This window comes from Leptonychotes weddellii, chromosome 13, assembly GCF_054177405.1.
Source record: "Leptonychotes weddellii isolate Sample4059 chromosome 13, ASM5417740v2, whole genome shotgun sequence".
NCBI lineage: Eukaryota > Metazoa > Chordata > Mammalia > Carnivora > Phocidae > Leptonychotes > Leptonychotes weddellii.
The window spans coordinates 67825236-67840064 of NC_138381.1; the positions used below are offsets into that span (position 1 = coordinate 67825236).

General features: G+C 44.1%; 1 protein-coding gene across 8 annotated transcripts in view; it reads left to right on the forward strand.

Moving 5' to 3' along the window:
* The window catches only part of CIT (citron rho-interacting serine/threonine kinase), a 162938-nt gene that overhangs the window by 123469 nt on the left and 24640 nt on the right, over positions 1 to 14829 (forward strand). For 5 of the 8 annotated variants that reach the window (XM_081802077.1, XM_081802076.1, XM_081802080.1 and 2 more), the window contains exons 27-32: positions 749 to 884; positions 3067 to 3171; positions 10486 to 10626; positions 11071 to 11178; positions 12904 to 13066; positions 13348 to 13512. In XM_081802077.1, coding sequence (XP_081658203.1) covers positions 749 to 884; positions 3067 to 3171; positions 10486 to 10626; positions 11071 to 11178; positions 12904 to 13066; positions 13348 to 13512 — 818 coding nt within the window. The remainder of the gene's footprint in view (positions 1 to 748; positions 885 to 3066; positions 3172 to 10485; positions 10627 to 11070; positions 11179 to 12903; positions 13067 to 13347; positions 13513 to 14829) is intronic. The other 3 variants (XM_081802079.1, XM_031034628.2, XM_081802083.1) reach the window with 1 other exon arrangement.

Sequence of the window (14829 nt, forward strand, 5' to 3'; positions counted from 1 at the left end):
GAGGAGTATGTTTACACTTTGGATACAGAGCAAGGAGAGCTGCTTTGCAAGAGGAGAAATTGAGCAAGGTTTTACGGAGGACATGGCCTTTTGAGTTCATCCCTGAAGGCCAAGTAAGATTTGGGTTTGCAGGGTAGGGGAGGTGGGGGAGGAGAGCGCTGGCCAGAAGAGGAGACTGTATAAGCTCAGGTGTGGAAGTAGCAAAACACAAGACCTAAATGGGGAAGGGCAGCAATTTTTCTAGCTTGCTTCTAGTTTTTTCTATTCTCTAACCTTATTTATAGATACATTCATCGGATTCAAGTTTGTTTCCTAACAAGCACCCCAAACACGTAATTTAATTGCATAGACTTGAGGAGAGGAAATGTTTGCTCGATTAGGGTTTCCTGTGGTCCCTCAGGGGGACCGCATTCCATTTCCACTCCCAGGGGAGGCTGTGACAGTCTTGCTGTATCCTATTCAGTCCAGTTGCTTTTGGAAAATTGCCTTTCCCCTTCGGCCTTTCCAAGTGAGTACTCACAGGAACTTTACCTATTAAGAGTATTTTTACCCAAGGTCTAAAGTGGGTCAACTCTTCGCTCTGTAAGCAGTCAGAAAGCAAGACATCATTTGGAACTGGGAATCAGGGTTGGGCCTCTGTCCAGCTGCAGCCTGTCTGGTTGCTTATTGGGATTAGAGATGGGCCCACTTCCTTTTTCGGGATTGGTGATGGTGGCGCTTCTGAAATGGGCCTGTGCTTTCCCGGCAGGGCGCGGGCCGACCAGCGGATCACCGAGTCACGCCAGGTGGTGGAGCTGGCGGTGAAGGAGCACAAGGCTGAGATCCTTGCTCTGCAGCAGGCCCTCAAAGAGCAGAAGCTGAAAGCTGAGAGCCTCTCTGACAAGGTCAGCGCCCATCCCTTCTGCCTTTTAGCAGGACATCTCATCTCCCTCTTTTAGAAGGCATGCTCGACCCACATTCAGGTGCAATCCACGGTCAGCATATTTCACAAACACACGTTTACTCTGTTCCATCAAGTCGCAGGGTTAGGCTCCACACAGGACACCCTGGGTTGGCGAGAGTGTGGGAGGCATGGTGGGGACTGGTGTGTCCCAATCTGTCGGTGACTTCTTAACATCTGCCTGTCTGGGCGCCTGAGGTCTGGATTCTGATCTGGACACACAGCTCTCTCGTTTTCTGACACCTGATTTCTAGATTTAATCTCTGGGTTGGTTGCTGGATTTAATGTCGAGCATTCTTGGGAAGTGCTCAGTGGCAAGGACTAATGCTCCTTCCATTGCTGTGATGGGTAGGCAGCTCAGCCTCTCTCTGTTCCAAGGCCAGGGGCACGAGAGGGTCTGATGGCCACGTGAGTCCTTGGTATTTTATATTGGAAATATGCATGTCCTGTCCATGTAGCACGCCACGTTATGTCCCCGTGTTCTGGAGGTTTATCTAAGTCTTGAAAGAAACTTCAAATAGATGCCCCAGTGTTCCAGATAACAAGAATGAAGATCAAAGAAATTTCATGTATATACCCAGGTTCACACACACGCACTTTTTCACGCACACAAACACACACATAAAATAAAGCAAGAATCTGAATTTCGTATTTGGTATAACTATTTGTTATTTCGTGATTATAAAAGTACCTATTTGGGGTCATTGTGGCAGATCTAGAAACCATAGAAAAGTAAAGGAAAAGATGACTAACAATCCACCACTGATCTATTAGAATAAATTTAGATTCTTACTATGTAAACAAGTTTACATCTTTAAAAAAAACAACATAAAAGTAGGGGCTTTTCCTCAGTTACTGAATGTTTTTTGAACATGTAGTTCTAAAAAAACCCTCAACAACACAGAGGTACCTATTTAATCATTTAATCATTCTACTTGTGTTGGAACTTTGAACTTCTTTCAATTTTTTTGCCATAGTGTTATAAAGAACACTATGATGAACATAAATCTTTATGAATATCCATGGTTTTCTTACAGAAATAAAATTTCACAGAAATAAAATTATTGGATTCAAGGCTAGAGCTTGCCACTCAGGGACACTCTGGAGTTCCTTGATACTGGCTTACTATTTTTTTTATTTTTTACCCATGAGGAAACTAAGGATATTATTTAGAGGTAAATGAACCCTTTTGATTTAACTTGAGTATCTTTTTCTGTTTGATTGTTCTTAGAGTATTCTATAGCAAAGTTCTGCTCATCCTTTAAGACTCCAGACATTGGGGCATGTGGGTGGCTCAGTTGGTTAAGTGTCCAACTCTTGATCTCAGCTCAGGTCTTGATCTCAGAGTTGTGAGTTCAAGCCCCATGTTGCTGAGTATGGAGTTTACTTTAAAAAAAAAACAAAACAAAACCAGACTCTAGACATTGATATCATCTTTTCTTAAAACTGGTAATTCAGGAAGGATTTCTCTTCTCCATACCCCTCTTATCAAAAATTTTATGTGACAAAGCAATCCTTGTTTGTGTATATGTCTAGTTATGGGCTACTCTCTGCCTTTGTGACTTTATGTAAGATTCTTAAGAGAGTTCATCCATTCTTTCATCCCAAGAGCCCCGATATAATGCTGTGCAAATAGTAAGCATTCAACATTTGATTATTTAATTAAGCTCAGCCAAAGTGATCATCCTTGTCTTAGAACTTGTCATAGCTATTTATGTGACCCATTAGAAATAATACTATCCCCATATAAGGCTTATCTGTGACATGGACCTTTGTGATATACTTTGAGAAAACAATATTTATTTATTGAAAGATTTTATTAGAAAGAGCACACGCATGTGAGAATGAGCATGAGTGGGGGGAGGGGCAGAGGGAGAGGGAGAAGCAGACTCTGTGCTGAACGTGGGGCTCGATCCCAGGACCCTGAGATCATGACCTGAGCCGAAGGCAGACACTCAACCGACTGAGCCATCCCCAGGTGTCCCTAGAAAACAATATTTATATATTTATATTCTGATCTTCAGAACTTGATTCTTCACATGTGAAGGTTTGTGGGTATTTGCAAAAGTCATTAGCATCTAGCATTCCTAAATATGATATTATGGCCAATTTTTCCCAATGCCCAGCTCAATGACCTGGAGAAGAAACATGCCATGCTTGAAATGAACGCCCGCAGTTTACAGCAGAAACTGGAGACTGAACGGGAGCTCAAACAGAGGCTTCTGGAAGAGGTGAGTACAAAACACCTGAGAAGTAGAGCCAGGTGGAATTCTGAAGGTGAAAATATGTTGTGTTTAGGTGGTCAGATCCAGATCAGACGTTCAAATTTGGAAGTTTGAATTTTCGAGGAAGAGTAAGGTGGTCACTTAATACTTTTTTGAAGGTATTTAACACGTTCAAAGAATGTGTCATGAAGGCCAGAGGGTCTTTATCACTTGTATCCCCCCACGTGATGCTTAAAAGAATGTTGAGCACAGATGAGTATGTGCCAAATGGAAGTTTATTAAATATACGGGTGACTGAATGTTGAACTAAATTGTTGTTTTAAAGTTAATATCTAAAGTATATTAAGTTTTCAGGCTGATAAACATCTATGCAAATTAGCTTCATGCACAGGGCAGGGACTTGATCAGATTTATGCTGAGTACTAAATTTCATGAAGACTTTTGCTCATTCATTTAATTCAATTAAAAAAAATTATGCCCTGCCTTTGAGACACGGAATGGAAAGCTCAAATTGGTCTCCCGAACCCATCCCTTATATTATTTCCTGGACCTTTTAACAGAATTCTGAAAATCTCTCTTTAAGTTGATGACTACTTCCCACCCCCAACCAAAGCCCTCCCTTATATGTTGAATCACTTATGATTCTGCTTTGTTCATTAGAATTGACCAACCAGGACAAATATACTTTATAAAGATATTTAATGAGAAACAGGACTCTAAGAGTGTTCTGTTTAACCCATAGTGAACCTGATAGTTCAATTAACCAGAATACCTATTCTGGTTCGTTGAGGTTTTATTATATGATACCTCCCAAGGGACTGTGCTGATAGCAATAATACTGCTAAACTATTAACTTTGAAAAGTGTGGTGCAAATTTTGCAGGTGAGTATGAAATATTTTACAGAATGAGACCTGAAAAAAAATGGGTGGGAATTTGGGAGAGTTCTGGAGGTGGATGGTGGTGATGGTTGCATAACACTGTGCATGTCCTTAGAGCCAGTGAACTGTCCACTTAAGAATGGTGAAAATTGTAAATTTTATGTATATTGTATCACAGTAAAGATTTTTACAATAAAATTAATTACACACACACATGGGTGGGAAGTTCACCAAAGGCAGCATTAAGAACGCTGTCATAGGGGCGCCTGGGTGGCTCAGTCGTTAAGCGTCTGCCTTCGGCTCAGGTCATGATCTCAGGGTCCTGGGATCGAGCCCCACATCGGGCTCCCTGCTCGGCGGGAAGCCTGCTTCTCCCTCTCCCACTCGCCCTGCTTGTGTTCCCTCTCTCGCTGTGTCTCTCTCTCTGTCAAATAAATAAATAAGATCTTAAAAAAAAAAAACAAAAAACACTGTCATAAAAATTTAAAAATCTACCTGGTGGTCAAGTAGAGAATGATGGTCTTTTATCTGGAATGAATAGGCAATGTCCCCGCTTTAGGCACATGTTGGAAACAGAACAGAAACAATCAATGATCTTGCCTGTCCTATTTTCCTTCCGAAGAAAGAGAGTTGGCTCTGACAGCTCAATACTTTGGTCCAAGGTTACATGGTGAGTCAGTGACAAGGCTTGGAATAGCATACTGGGATCCTGATTCAGTCCCCTCTTTCTCACTTCTAAACGACACGAGAACATTCCCAGCTTCCCAGTCTGTACCTCACAGATAGATTTTTGAGCACAGACATCTGGCTGACATGGAGTTTGAGGCAGATTTCACTGACAGTTGAAACCATTATGAAACAAAGAATGATATTTATTGTCCAGGATGTAGCGAGGATCCTTGGTCGTGGTGTGCATTTTATAAGCATGTGACCAAGGGCTTAACCTGAATGTCGTCTTTTTTTTTTCTGAATCATTTTTTAAATGTAAACACCTGACTAATCATCATCACAATGAAAACATAAAACATTTTCATCATCCAAAAAAGTTCCCTATGCCCCTTCTAGTTGATACCTTCTGACCCTGGCCCCAGGTATCCACTGATCTGCTCTTTGTCACTACCGATAGCTTTTCTTTTCTTTTTTTTTTAAGATTTTTATTTTTATTTTTTTATTTATTTGACAGAGAGAGCACAAGTAGGCAGAGCAGCAGGCAGAGGGAGAGGGAGAAGCAGGCTTCCCGCTGAGCAGGGAGCCCGACGTGGGGCTCGATCCCAGGACCCTGGGATCATGACCTGAGCCGAAGGCAGACGCTTAACTGACTGAGCCACCCAGGCGCCCCCCGATAGCTTTTCTTTTCTAGAATTTCCTAGAAGTGGGGTCATAGTATATATACTCCTTGTATCTGGATTCTTTATTTTTTTTATTTTTTTAAAAGATAATTTTATTTTAGGGAGTGTGTGAGTGGGGGGAGGGGCAGGGGGGAGAGGGAGAGAGAGTGAATCTCAAGCAGACTTCCCAGTGAGCATGGAGCCCGATGCGGGGCTCCATCTCATGACCCTGAGATTATGACATGAGCCGAAACCAAGAGTCAGATGCTTAACCGACTGAGCCACCCGGGTGCCCCTGGATTCTTTGGTTTAGTTGAGCATGTTTTTGTGATTTATCCTTGTTGATGAATGTACTAGCAGTTCATTGCTTTTTATTGCTAAGCAGTAATTTATTGTATGGGTATAGCATAACTTATCCACTCACCTGCTGATGAACCTTTGAATAGTTTCTGGTTTTTAGTTATTATAAATAAATCTGCTATGAAAACTTGTGTGCACATCTTTGTGTGGATATGTTTTCATTCCTCTAGGAGGAGCATTGCTGGGTCACATGTGTATGTTGATAACAAAGTGGTTGTTCCATTTTGCAGTTCCAATCCCATAATGCTTAGTATTGTTTAGCCTTTCTCGTGTGTATATTACAATATCACATTGTGGTTTTAATTTGCATTTCTTTAATAATGAAAGATGAACATCTTTTCATGTATTTGTCATTCATATATCTTCTTTTGGAAAGTGTAAGTTCAAATCTTTTGGGTAGTTACTTCTGAGTAAAGTTGTTGAAGGTTTCTTGATACTACTCTTTGTCAGATGTATGGATGCTGGATCTTTCAGCCAGTTTGTAGCTTGCCTTGTCTTTTAAAACAGTGTCTTTCAAAGAGCAAACGTTCTTAATTTTTATGAAGTCAAATTTATCAGTTTTTAAAAATGGTTTGTGTTTTCTGTGTCCTATTTAAGAAATCTATGCTTATCCTAAAGTTGCAGATATTTTCTTCTCTCTGTACTACAAGAAGTTTTATAGTTCTAGCTTTTATATGTAGGGCTAGGATGTATTTTGAGTTGATTTTTATGTATGAGAGGAGAGGTTCACTGTTTTCCATAGAACTGTCCTGTTACTCCAGTACCATTTGTTAAAAGACTTTTTTCCTCATTAAATTTTCTTGACATCTTTGTCACAAAACCATCTACATGTTTATCTTATTCCATTAACAGACCATCTGATTATAACACATCTTGAAATCAAGAGATATTATTGTGTGTGTGTGTGTTTATCATGATAAGTGTACTCTTTAATGCCCATCCCCTATTTCTCCCATCCTCCCACTCACCTCCCCTCTGGTAACCATCAGTTTGTTCTCCATAGTTAAAGAGTCTGTTTCTTCATTTGTCTCTCTCTCTTTCTTTTTTTGTATTTGCTCATTTGTCTTCTTTCTTAAATTAACCCAAGTGTCCTCTTTATTAGGTACAGAGACTTGTAAATGGGGCCAGAATCACAGTCTCAGAGTTGGGAAGAGTTTTTTATGTCATGGAGCCCAGATTCCCAGCCCTTGTTCCATTGTCCCCTTCATCCCTGCCCTTGGCAGACTTTGCTAATGGATATCTCTCCCAAATCTTTCCTCTTGGGCCCGAAATGGCTTTGGAAACTTTTTTTTTTTTAAGATTTTATTTATTTGACAGAGAGAAAGATAGCTAGAGCAGGAACACAAGCAGGGGGAGTGGGAGAAGGAGAAGCAGGCTTCCCTCCAAGCCGGGAGCCCGATGTAGGACTTGATCCCAGGACCCTGGGACCATGACCTGAGCCGAAGGCAGATGCTTAACAACTGAGCCACCCAGCCACCCCTGGAAGCTTTTTTGACATGGCCCTTGATAGCCACTATCAATCAGTCCGTTGGAAGTAATGCCAAAGGTGAAAGTCCATTTGCAAATTCTGGTCAAATTAACCTCATGTCTAAGGCAGACAATCCCTTCCCCAACATTCCCCACCAGTGGGCCTGGTTGAACCTCGGCCTGAGTGCACAGTGCCTGTGGACCTCCCAACCCAGTTTTTCCAGCAACTTTAATTCTCAGAAAGTCCTGTCTAATTTCCATTAAAGCCTATAACTTCCAACCAATGGTTCTATTTCATTGAAACATTTGAAAATAGAGCAGTCTGATATTTCCAACCAAAATAGGAGAGTAATGCTGACTAATGATCAAATTACTTGAGTAATAATTTAAAAATGAATGTTTCATTAGCAATTGCTGTGTGCCAGGTGCCTTTCTGAGTACTTTCCATGACTTGGCTCCTACGGCCTTTGTGACAGTTCTATGAGAAAAACTACTTCTATTATCTCTGCGACAGTCAGTTTGATACCAACGTCGCTCTCCCACTGCAGACCGCCTTCCCTTTCCTAAGAGAAACATTTCAAGTCCCTCCAAGTTTGAAATGTTCTTTTCTGGTAGATTTATCTTTCCAAAGAGAGTTTCTAGAAGTCTGCATGGTCTGAACAACATGGAGTACAGTGGGACATCTCCAGCTCCATTCCAGGCTCTGTAAGCCTCTGCCAATTACCCACTGACCTGTCATATCGCCACCAACCCTTCCATAAGGTGTTTTTGGGTTTTTTTTAAGATTTTATTTATTTATTTATTTGAGAGAGAGCACAAATAGGGTGGGGCAGGGGAGGGACAGAGGCAGAAGGAGAGGGAGAAGCAGACCCCCCACTGAGCAGGGACCCTCCCCTCCCCCTGCCACACAGGGGGCTCCATCCCAGGACCCCGAGATCATGACCTGAGAGCCGAAGGCAGACACTTCACCGACTGAGCCATCCAGGCGCCCTTATCAGTCAGTGTCTTTAAAAATCCCATCCTTTTAGGGGCGCCTGGGTGGCTCAGTTGTTAAGCATCTGCCTTCGGCTCAGGTCATGATCCCGGGGTCCTGGGATCGAGCCCCACATCGGGCTCCCTGCTCGGCGGGAAGCCTGCTTCTCCCTCTCCCACTCGCCCTGCTTGTGTTCCTGCTCTCGCTATCTCTCTCTCTGTCAAATAAATAAATAAATAAAATATTAAAAAAAAAAAATCCCATCCTTTTGAACTTTCTCTGGTTGGTTTTGATCCATCCTTTGAGCCACCAGGGTTGTCAGGTGTTCCGGTTCTGTGATCCAGTTCCTTGGTGCGTCCTGCCAGTCTCCTGTCACCCTTGTGAAACTCTTGGACAGATGAAAGCACAGAGCTAATGCTCTCCTTTCAGTCTGACACTGACCCGTGAATAGCCCCCATTTGCCTCTCTCTGGGAAGCAGGTAAATGGTTTTGAAAAGCATTCCACCGAGCAGCAACCTGCCATTCTCACTTGTTTTTTTATTATAGTGAATAAGCAGCCTATTTCTTGGAAGGCTAATGGACAATTGATGTGTTTGTTCTAGAGAAATATTTTGGGCCCGGCTGTCACCAACCCGATTCTTGTCCCCAGCTCCTTATTCTCTGCTTCCTGCCTAGTAATTAATGTTGTCCTAAAATAGTGGGAAGAAACTAAAGAGGGTAATTTGCGAAAATCACTTGCGCCGTAGGGGACTGATAGCTCCCTTTAAGAGGTAATCTTAGCTGTTTTCTCTGCTCCCCCCTCCCCATATTTTAGGGGTTTCTGTGGTTTGATTCAGAAATTCCAGGTTGGCATACAGGGCAGGTGATCTCTGGTTGCTGACAGTATCTCTTGCTTTACAGAGGACTAATGCGGGGAGGCTGGGAGAGGAGGTCGGCATGGGGAAGACAGCTGGGCTAGGGACAGAAGGCGTAGGGAGAGGGGAGCCTGAACTGGATGGAGGGAAGGGGAGACAGAGAGACTGCTAAAACTCCTTGAGCATCTATGGTACTCTGGGCATGGCGCTCAGTATATCACCCAATCAGGGGAGGCATTGTACCCACTTTCAGGTGAAGACACTGAGGCTTCTAGAGGCAATATGAGCTTCCCCTCAGGTCCTATGACTGATACGTGTTAGAGTCCTCATTTACACTAGGGTCCGTAGCATTCCAAAGCCCACGTTCGTTCCACCACACCGTGATGCCTCAAGGAATCCGCTTCCCCTCCAGAGGAAGGGCTGTTGAGGAGTAGAGATGGAAAGAAAAACAAAACAAAGGTGGAGGGAAGCGAAATGGGATGAAGAGGCAAGTTCTGAGGTTGTTGGTAGCTCTTGGCCTTCTGGGGCGGAGAGCGTGGAGATTTGCCATTGCCTGCTGGGAAATGCCCGTGGTGGTATTTAAGGCTCTTCAGGAGCTCTGTCCTTGAGTCTGCAGAGAGTCTAGGCCACCACGGGAGGGGATATTAGGGCCACCTCCAGGGTGGTTAGATTGTCACGCCGGGGTTGGATGCCATCAGGCGGTGTCTCCTCAGGGTAGCTGCTCTCTCCTGCTTTTTTAGAAACAAGCATTTTAGGAAGGAGAGCCATAAAACCAGCATCTTTATAGCCCGCTTTATTTTCTGGTTGACTTCCATTGTAAAAATTGGAGGGAGATTTCCAGCACAAAACTATTTCCAAAACACTAAAGTGATTCCGCCCCCCTCCCCACCCCGGGTTTTACTGACTCTTGTGCTGAGTCTGGGCTCTTCTCTTCCTTCCTCCCCACACTGCAAAAGTATCTCCTATGATTGTGGCTATTTGTGTCCTGGTTGGGGGTCCCTCACCCTGACAAGGCGCTCCTTAAGTTAGAGGTGACATGATTCCCTTTTGTGCATCCACAGTGCCTGAAAATAAAGTGGTTTCTCGTGGTAGCAAATGAGACCTTAAAAAGCAAAGCGAAGGACAAATTGGAGCTTAGCTGTCGTTGCAGTAATTCGCAGCATCTTTGATGTCAATTCACAGGGGGGCAATGTCCTTAATTGTAACTGACTGGAAAGACAGACACACCAGCCTGGCCTTCCTCTTACAGTGGGGGTCCTGTGACTTGCTGGCCGTCAGAGATTTCTGGGCAAATTCTTTTTAACTGTGCCCATGCATCCATCTGGGACAGAAGACGGAGATGATTTCAGAAGCCGAAATTTGGCGCCGTGTCTGCAATTAGTTTGGTAACAAGAACAGTGGGGGAACGAGTTGTATTGTCTGTGGTATCGAGACTCTGTTTGGCCTTTCTCCCCACTAGCAAGCCAAATTACAGCAGCAGATGGACCTGCAGAAGAATCACATCTTCCGTTTGACTCAAGGGCTGCAAGAAGCTCTGGACCGGGCTGATCTGCTGAAGACCGAAAGGAGCGATCTGGAATACCAGCTAGAAAACATTCAGGTGAGAACCAGCAAAGGAAATTTACTTAAAAATTGTCTGCAGAGGCAAAGCATCATGGCCAAAAGCCATCTGGTGAAAAGTTCATTTTCTTTATACTGTGTATTTTTGTGTGTTTTCCCCAAGATTTCATTATGAAAATTTCCAAACCTTCAGAGAAGTTGGAAAATACCTATAATGATCAGCTCTGAGATTCTAATATTAACCCCTGCCTTTTTTTTTTTTACACTTTTCCATATACTTATCCATCTATCAGTCCTTTTTTTAGTTTTGTTTTTGGCCATAAGAAAAGGACTAAGTAAGTAAATATTGGCCCAGTGTGGTCTGTGTTGAATTTTCATATGCTAGTATCCTCACGACCTAATTTTTTTATGTTCTTAAAGTACCACATTTAAAAGCATCCTTCTTTTGAGGGCTGAGCTTATTTTTGTTTTTATGAATTTTTAGGTTCTCTATTCTCACGAAAAGGTGAAAATGGAAGGTACTATTTCTCAACAAACCAAACTCATTGACTTTCTGCAAGCCAAAATGGACCAGCCCGCTAAGAAGAAAAAGGTGGGTCCTCGTGTTTGAAAAGTGGGGAGTTTTTGCTCGGTCATTATGATTCATTAAATACCGCTGTGATGGATAATTATAGAAACATCAAAGAAAACAAAACGCACATTCTCTTGTTTTATATTGGGTTGAAAAGAGGTTTTGAGGTAGTCAGAACAGTTCTTACAGAAGGGATGTCGTTAATCAAGTCTGTAACACACTACTTTGTGTTCATGGCCTTTGGTGCCTATCTCTGATAAGGGAATGATTTTTTTTTTTTTCCCATTTCCTAAGCAGCTGGGGTGGGGGTGACAGCAGAGAGAAAGGTTTATGTGGATGTCATTGTACAAGACTCCAGAGGGATTAGCAGGTCACAGGAACAGGACTATAGAGAGACTATAGGTCATGCATTCGGGATTCAAGAGAGAGAGAAAGGGGTTCTCAGTTCTATCGAGGGTTTCTCAGGGCACATGTACGGGACTCTAGAAAAGACTTGAAATTACGCAGCCCAGTCCTTTTGATTGGCAAAGGCCTGTGAGGAGACCAGGAACCAGGGAATTGAGGTGACTTGCCTACAGGGCCTGCCTGGATAACTAGGCCCTCCACTGAGTGCTGCTTCATCCCTTTAAAATTATGATAGACAAACAAATGAAAAACTATGACCAGAAAGAAAAAAAAAACCAACTATGGACAGGGTTCTATGTAGATGCACCTGGGAAGATTTTTACTACACCTAAAACACGCTTCCCTAAACCACCGAAACCCAACCCCCCCCCCCGCCCAGGGAGGTTTGGTCAGGTGTTCTCAGTTGGAAAAGGTCTCTGAGGAGCTTGCAGTCTGCTTCCAAAGGCATCCCTACCCCAGGAGAGCAGTGGCAACCCCCCTGGGACTTGGAATACATGAGAGGGGGCTGGAGTGGGCAGTTGGTGCCAGTGGTCCCAGCCCTGCTTGCACTGTAAGGGGCAAGAGTAGCCTTCAGAGGCAGCCCCCTCCAGTGGGGGCTGCAGGGGAGGGAATATTCTGGCCTACCGTGTGACTGTTGGTGCTTGTTATGCTATGATATTTAATCTTCTTTTATGATATTCAATCTTTTTTTATTTTAGCAGCGGATTGTTATCTAATTGTGTCATGTGCTGTAGCTAGGGTGTTTCCATTAATTTTTGGTTGTTAATTTTTTTTTTTCCAGTCCCATTATTCCCTGTGTTTTCCGTTTTTCCCCCTCCGTGTCCAGTATGTGTTTCCATTTGCATTTTTTTTTTTTTTTTTTTTTTTTAGTAAACCCCTTGTTTTGATATCATTTTAGTATTCAGGTTTTTGGTCTCCCTTTTTTTTTTTTTTTTAACACTCATCTCTGTGTCTTGTAACTAAGTGTCATGAGACAAACGCAAAGCAAGAGTGATTTCCGAACCATCCCTCCTGACTCCATCCTCCACTTCCATTTTTTGAGGGTAAAGACTCAGGAAATGGCTCTCCTTCTTGGGAATGCTAAAGGAAGAGGTGGTGGCAGTTCAAGCATCTTGAACCCTCTTGTCGAAAATTTCCGAAACCCTATTTTTTTCCAGCCGGCTGGAATGGGCTGTGGCTCAGTCTCCCCTTCCCCCCCTTCACATGCCATTTTTACTAAATCCACTTACAGTGAGTATGCTCCTGGCTTTCGTAGTTTGCTCCTCTTGAGTCAGTGTTCCTTTAGCTAGTTTCCAGTGCCAGTTTCCAGGAGTTAGGAGATATCTCTGTTTCCATTGCTAGGGTTTATTTAGTCGACGGAAAGAGGACCCTGCTTTGCCCACACAGGTTCCTCTGCAGTACAATGAGCTGAAGGTGGCCCTGGAGAAGGAGAAAGCTCGCTGTGCAGAGCTAGAGGAAGCCCTTCAGAAGACCCGCATCGAGCTCCGGTCTGCCCGGGAGGAAGGTAGGGGCACTCCCTATGCCACGTCTGTGGAATAAAGGCAGAGGACCCATCTCAAGCAGATTGCTCGTACTAGTCCAGCGTCTGTCTCTATGGGCTGGAAGCTCTCGGGGCAGACGGACCCCAAGTCTGAAAAATTCACAGCATCCTTGGCATTGCCCGGTCGGCACGATGCATGTTCTCTTGGTCTTGGGTCCTTGAAAGACAGCCCAGGGGCAGCCCGCTTGGTTTTGGCCTCTCGGTGACCCAGCTAACCAAAAGGCATCGGACTGGTCTCTCTCCAGCTGCCCACCGGAAGGCCACAGACCACCCGCACCCGTCTACGCCAGCCACCGCGAGGCAGCAGATCGCCATGTCCGCTCTCGTGCGGTCACCCGAGCACCAGCCCAGTGCCATGAGCCTGCTCGCCCCGCCATCCAGCCGCAGGAAGGAGTCGTCCACTCCGGAGGGTACGTGCCCACGGAGCCACTGGAGTTCTGTTGAAAATCGTTTTTAATCGACTAAGAAAATGCAGACATACGGTAAAAGTGACAAGTAATAATACTAAGGGTAATAATACCGAAGAGTAAGAGGTTGGTCTTGTCCCCTGTCCCAGTGCCAGTTCCCTGAGTATTCTTCCAGCAGTAGTTCATGCATGTAGGCACAGGTCGTGGTACTGCTGTATCTTATATAATTTCAAGGGTATGAGAAAATTTAGGCGTATTTTCCTCAGCCCTTTTTTCTATCATAAAGATCACAGCGCACTACACCGTACCCCGCGAAACACCTTTTTTTTTTTACTTAAAATATTATCTCAGAGTGTTTATTAATTCCTATGCATCGATCTCGTCCTCTGAGAGGGCTGCATGGTATTCACTGGTGTGGGTACATGGTTCACCTGTTAAACCAGACCCCTGCTGATGGGCAGTCTCTCCCTACCGGGAGCACCCTGCAGTGAAACCCTGCACCTCTTCGGGTGCTGCAGCCAGAGGATTAGTTTTTGGGAAATGACTCACCGCATTCAAGATTATTTGCATTTTGAGTGTTGGTAGTTTGATCCAGTTTATATTCTTACCAACAGTGTAAGAAGTTTTCTTTGCGGTCTTAAAAGTACTCTGTTCATCTAGAGAGGAAAAGGACTTTAAAGAAAAAAGGCCAGGTTGTGAGGGCGATCTGGCTGTGACATGTGACACCCCGTTGATGGCCAGCGTTGATTCGGCTGATGTGGCTGGCTAGGCAGGTGTCCCCCTCGTCCCTCACCGCTCCATGTGTGTGTCGTCCCCCCTGAAGCTGCATGCTTGGTCAAAGGCGGTGGCCTTCCCTGATACCGGAGGACTGTTCTTCGGTCAAGGGTATACGAGTAGCTGAGCTCCCCTGCTAGAACCTTCAAACAAGCTCTCAAGGTCCATTTGTAGGAGAATGTCAGGTGGTCAAGCTTCCAAGACTCCAGACGCACCCAAATGCGGTGCTGCATGTGGCAGTCTGCCTTTCTTTTAAAAAAAAAAAAAAGGCCAAGGAAGGTGGTTTGGAAGGTCTTAGGGGATCGTCGAGCAGAGCTGTGGGGTAGCGTCATGGCATCACAATGTAACGGATGTTAGTGGCAAATCTTGATGGTGTTGTGGTGTGTCGGTGGTTCTTCTTCAGTAAATGGTTTTTCTTCGGTGATGATGCCCTCTTGTTTCCTGTGTTTTCATAACACTTTGAATCAAAGAGCTTTACTCTTAAAGTCATCATTGTATAGTGATGGTAACACAGGGCAAGAGAATCCTTTCTGGCCATAGTGTCTG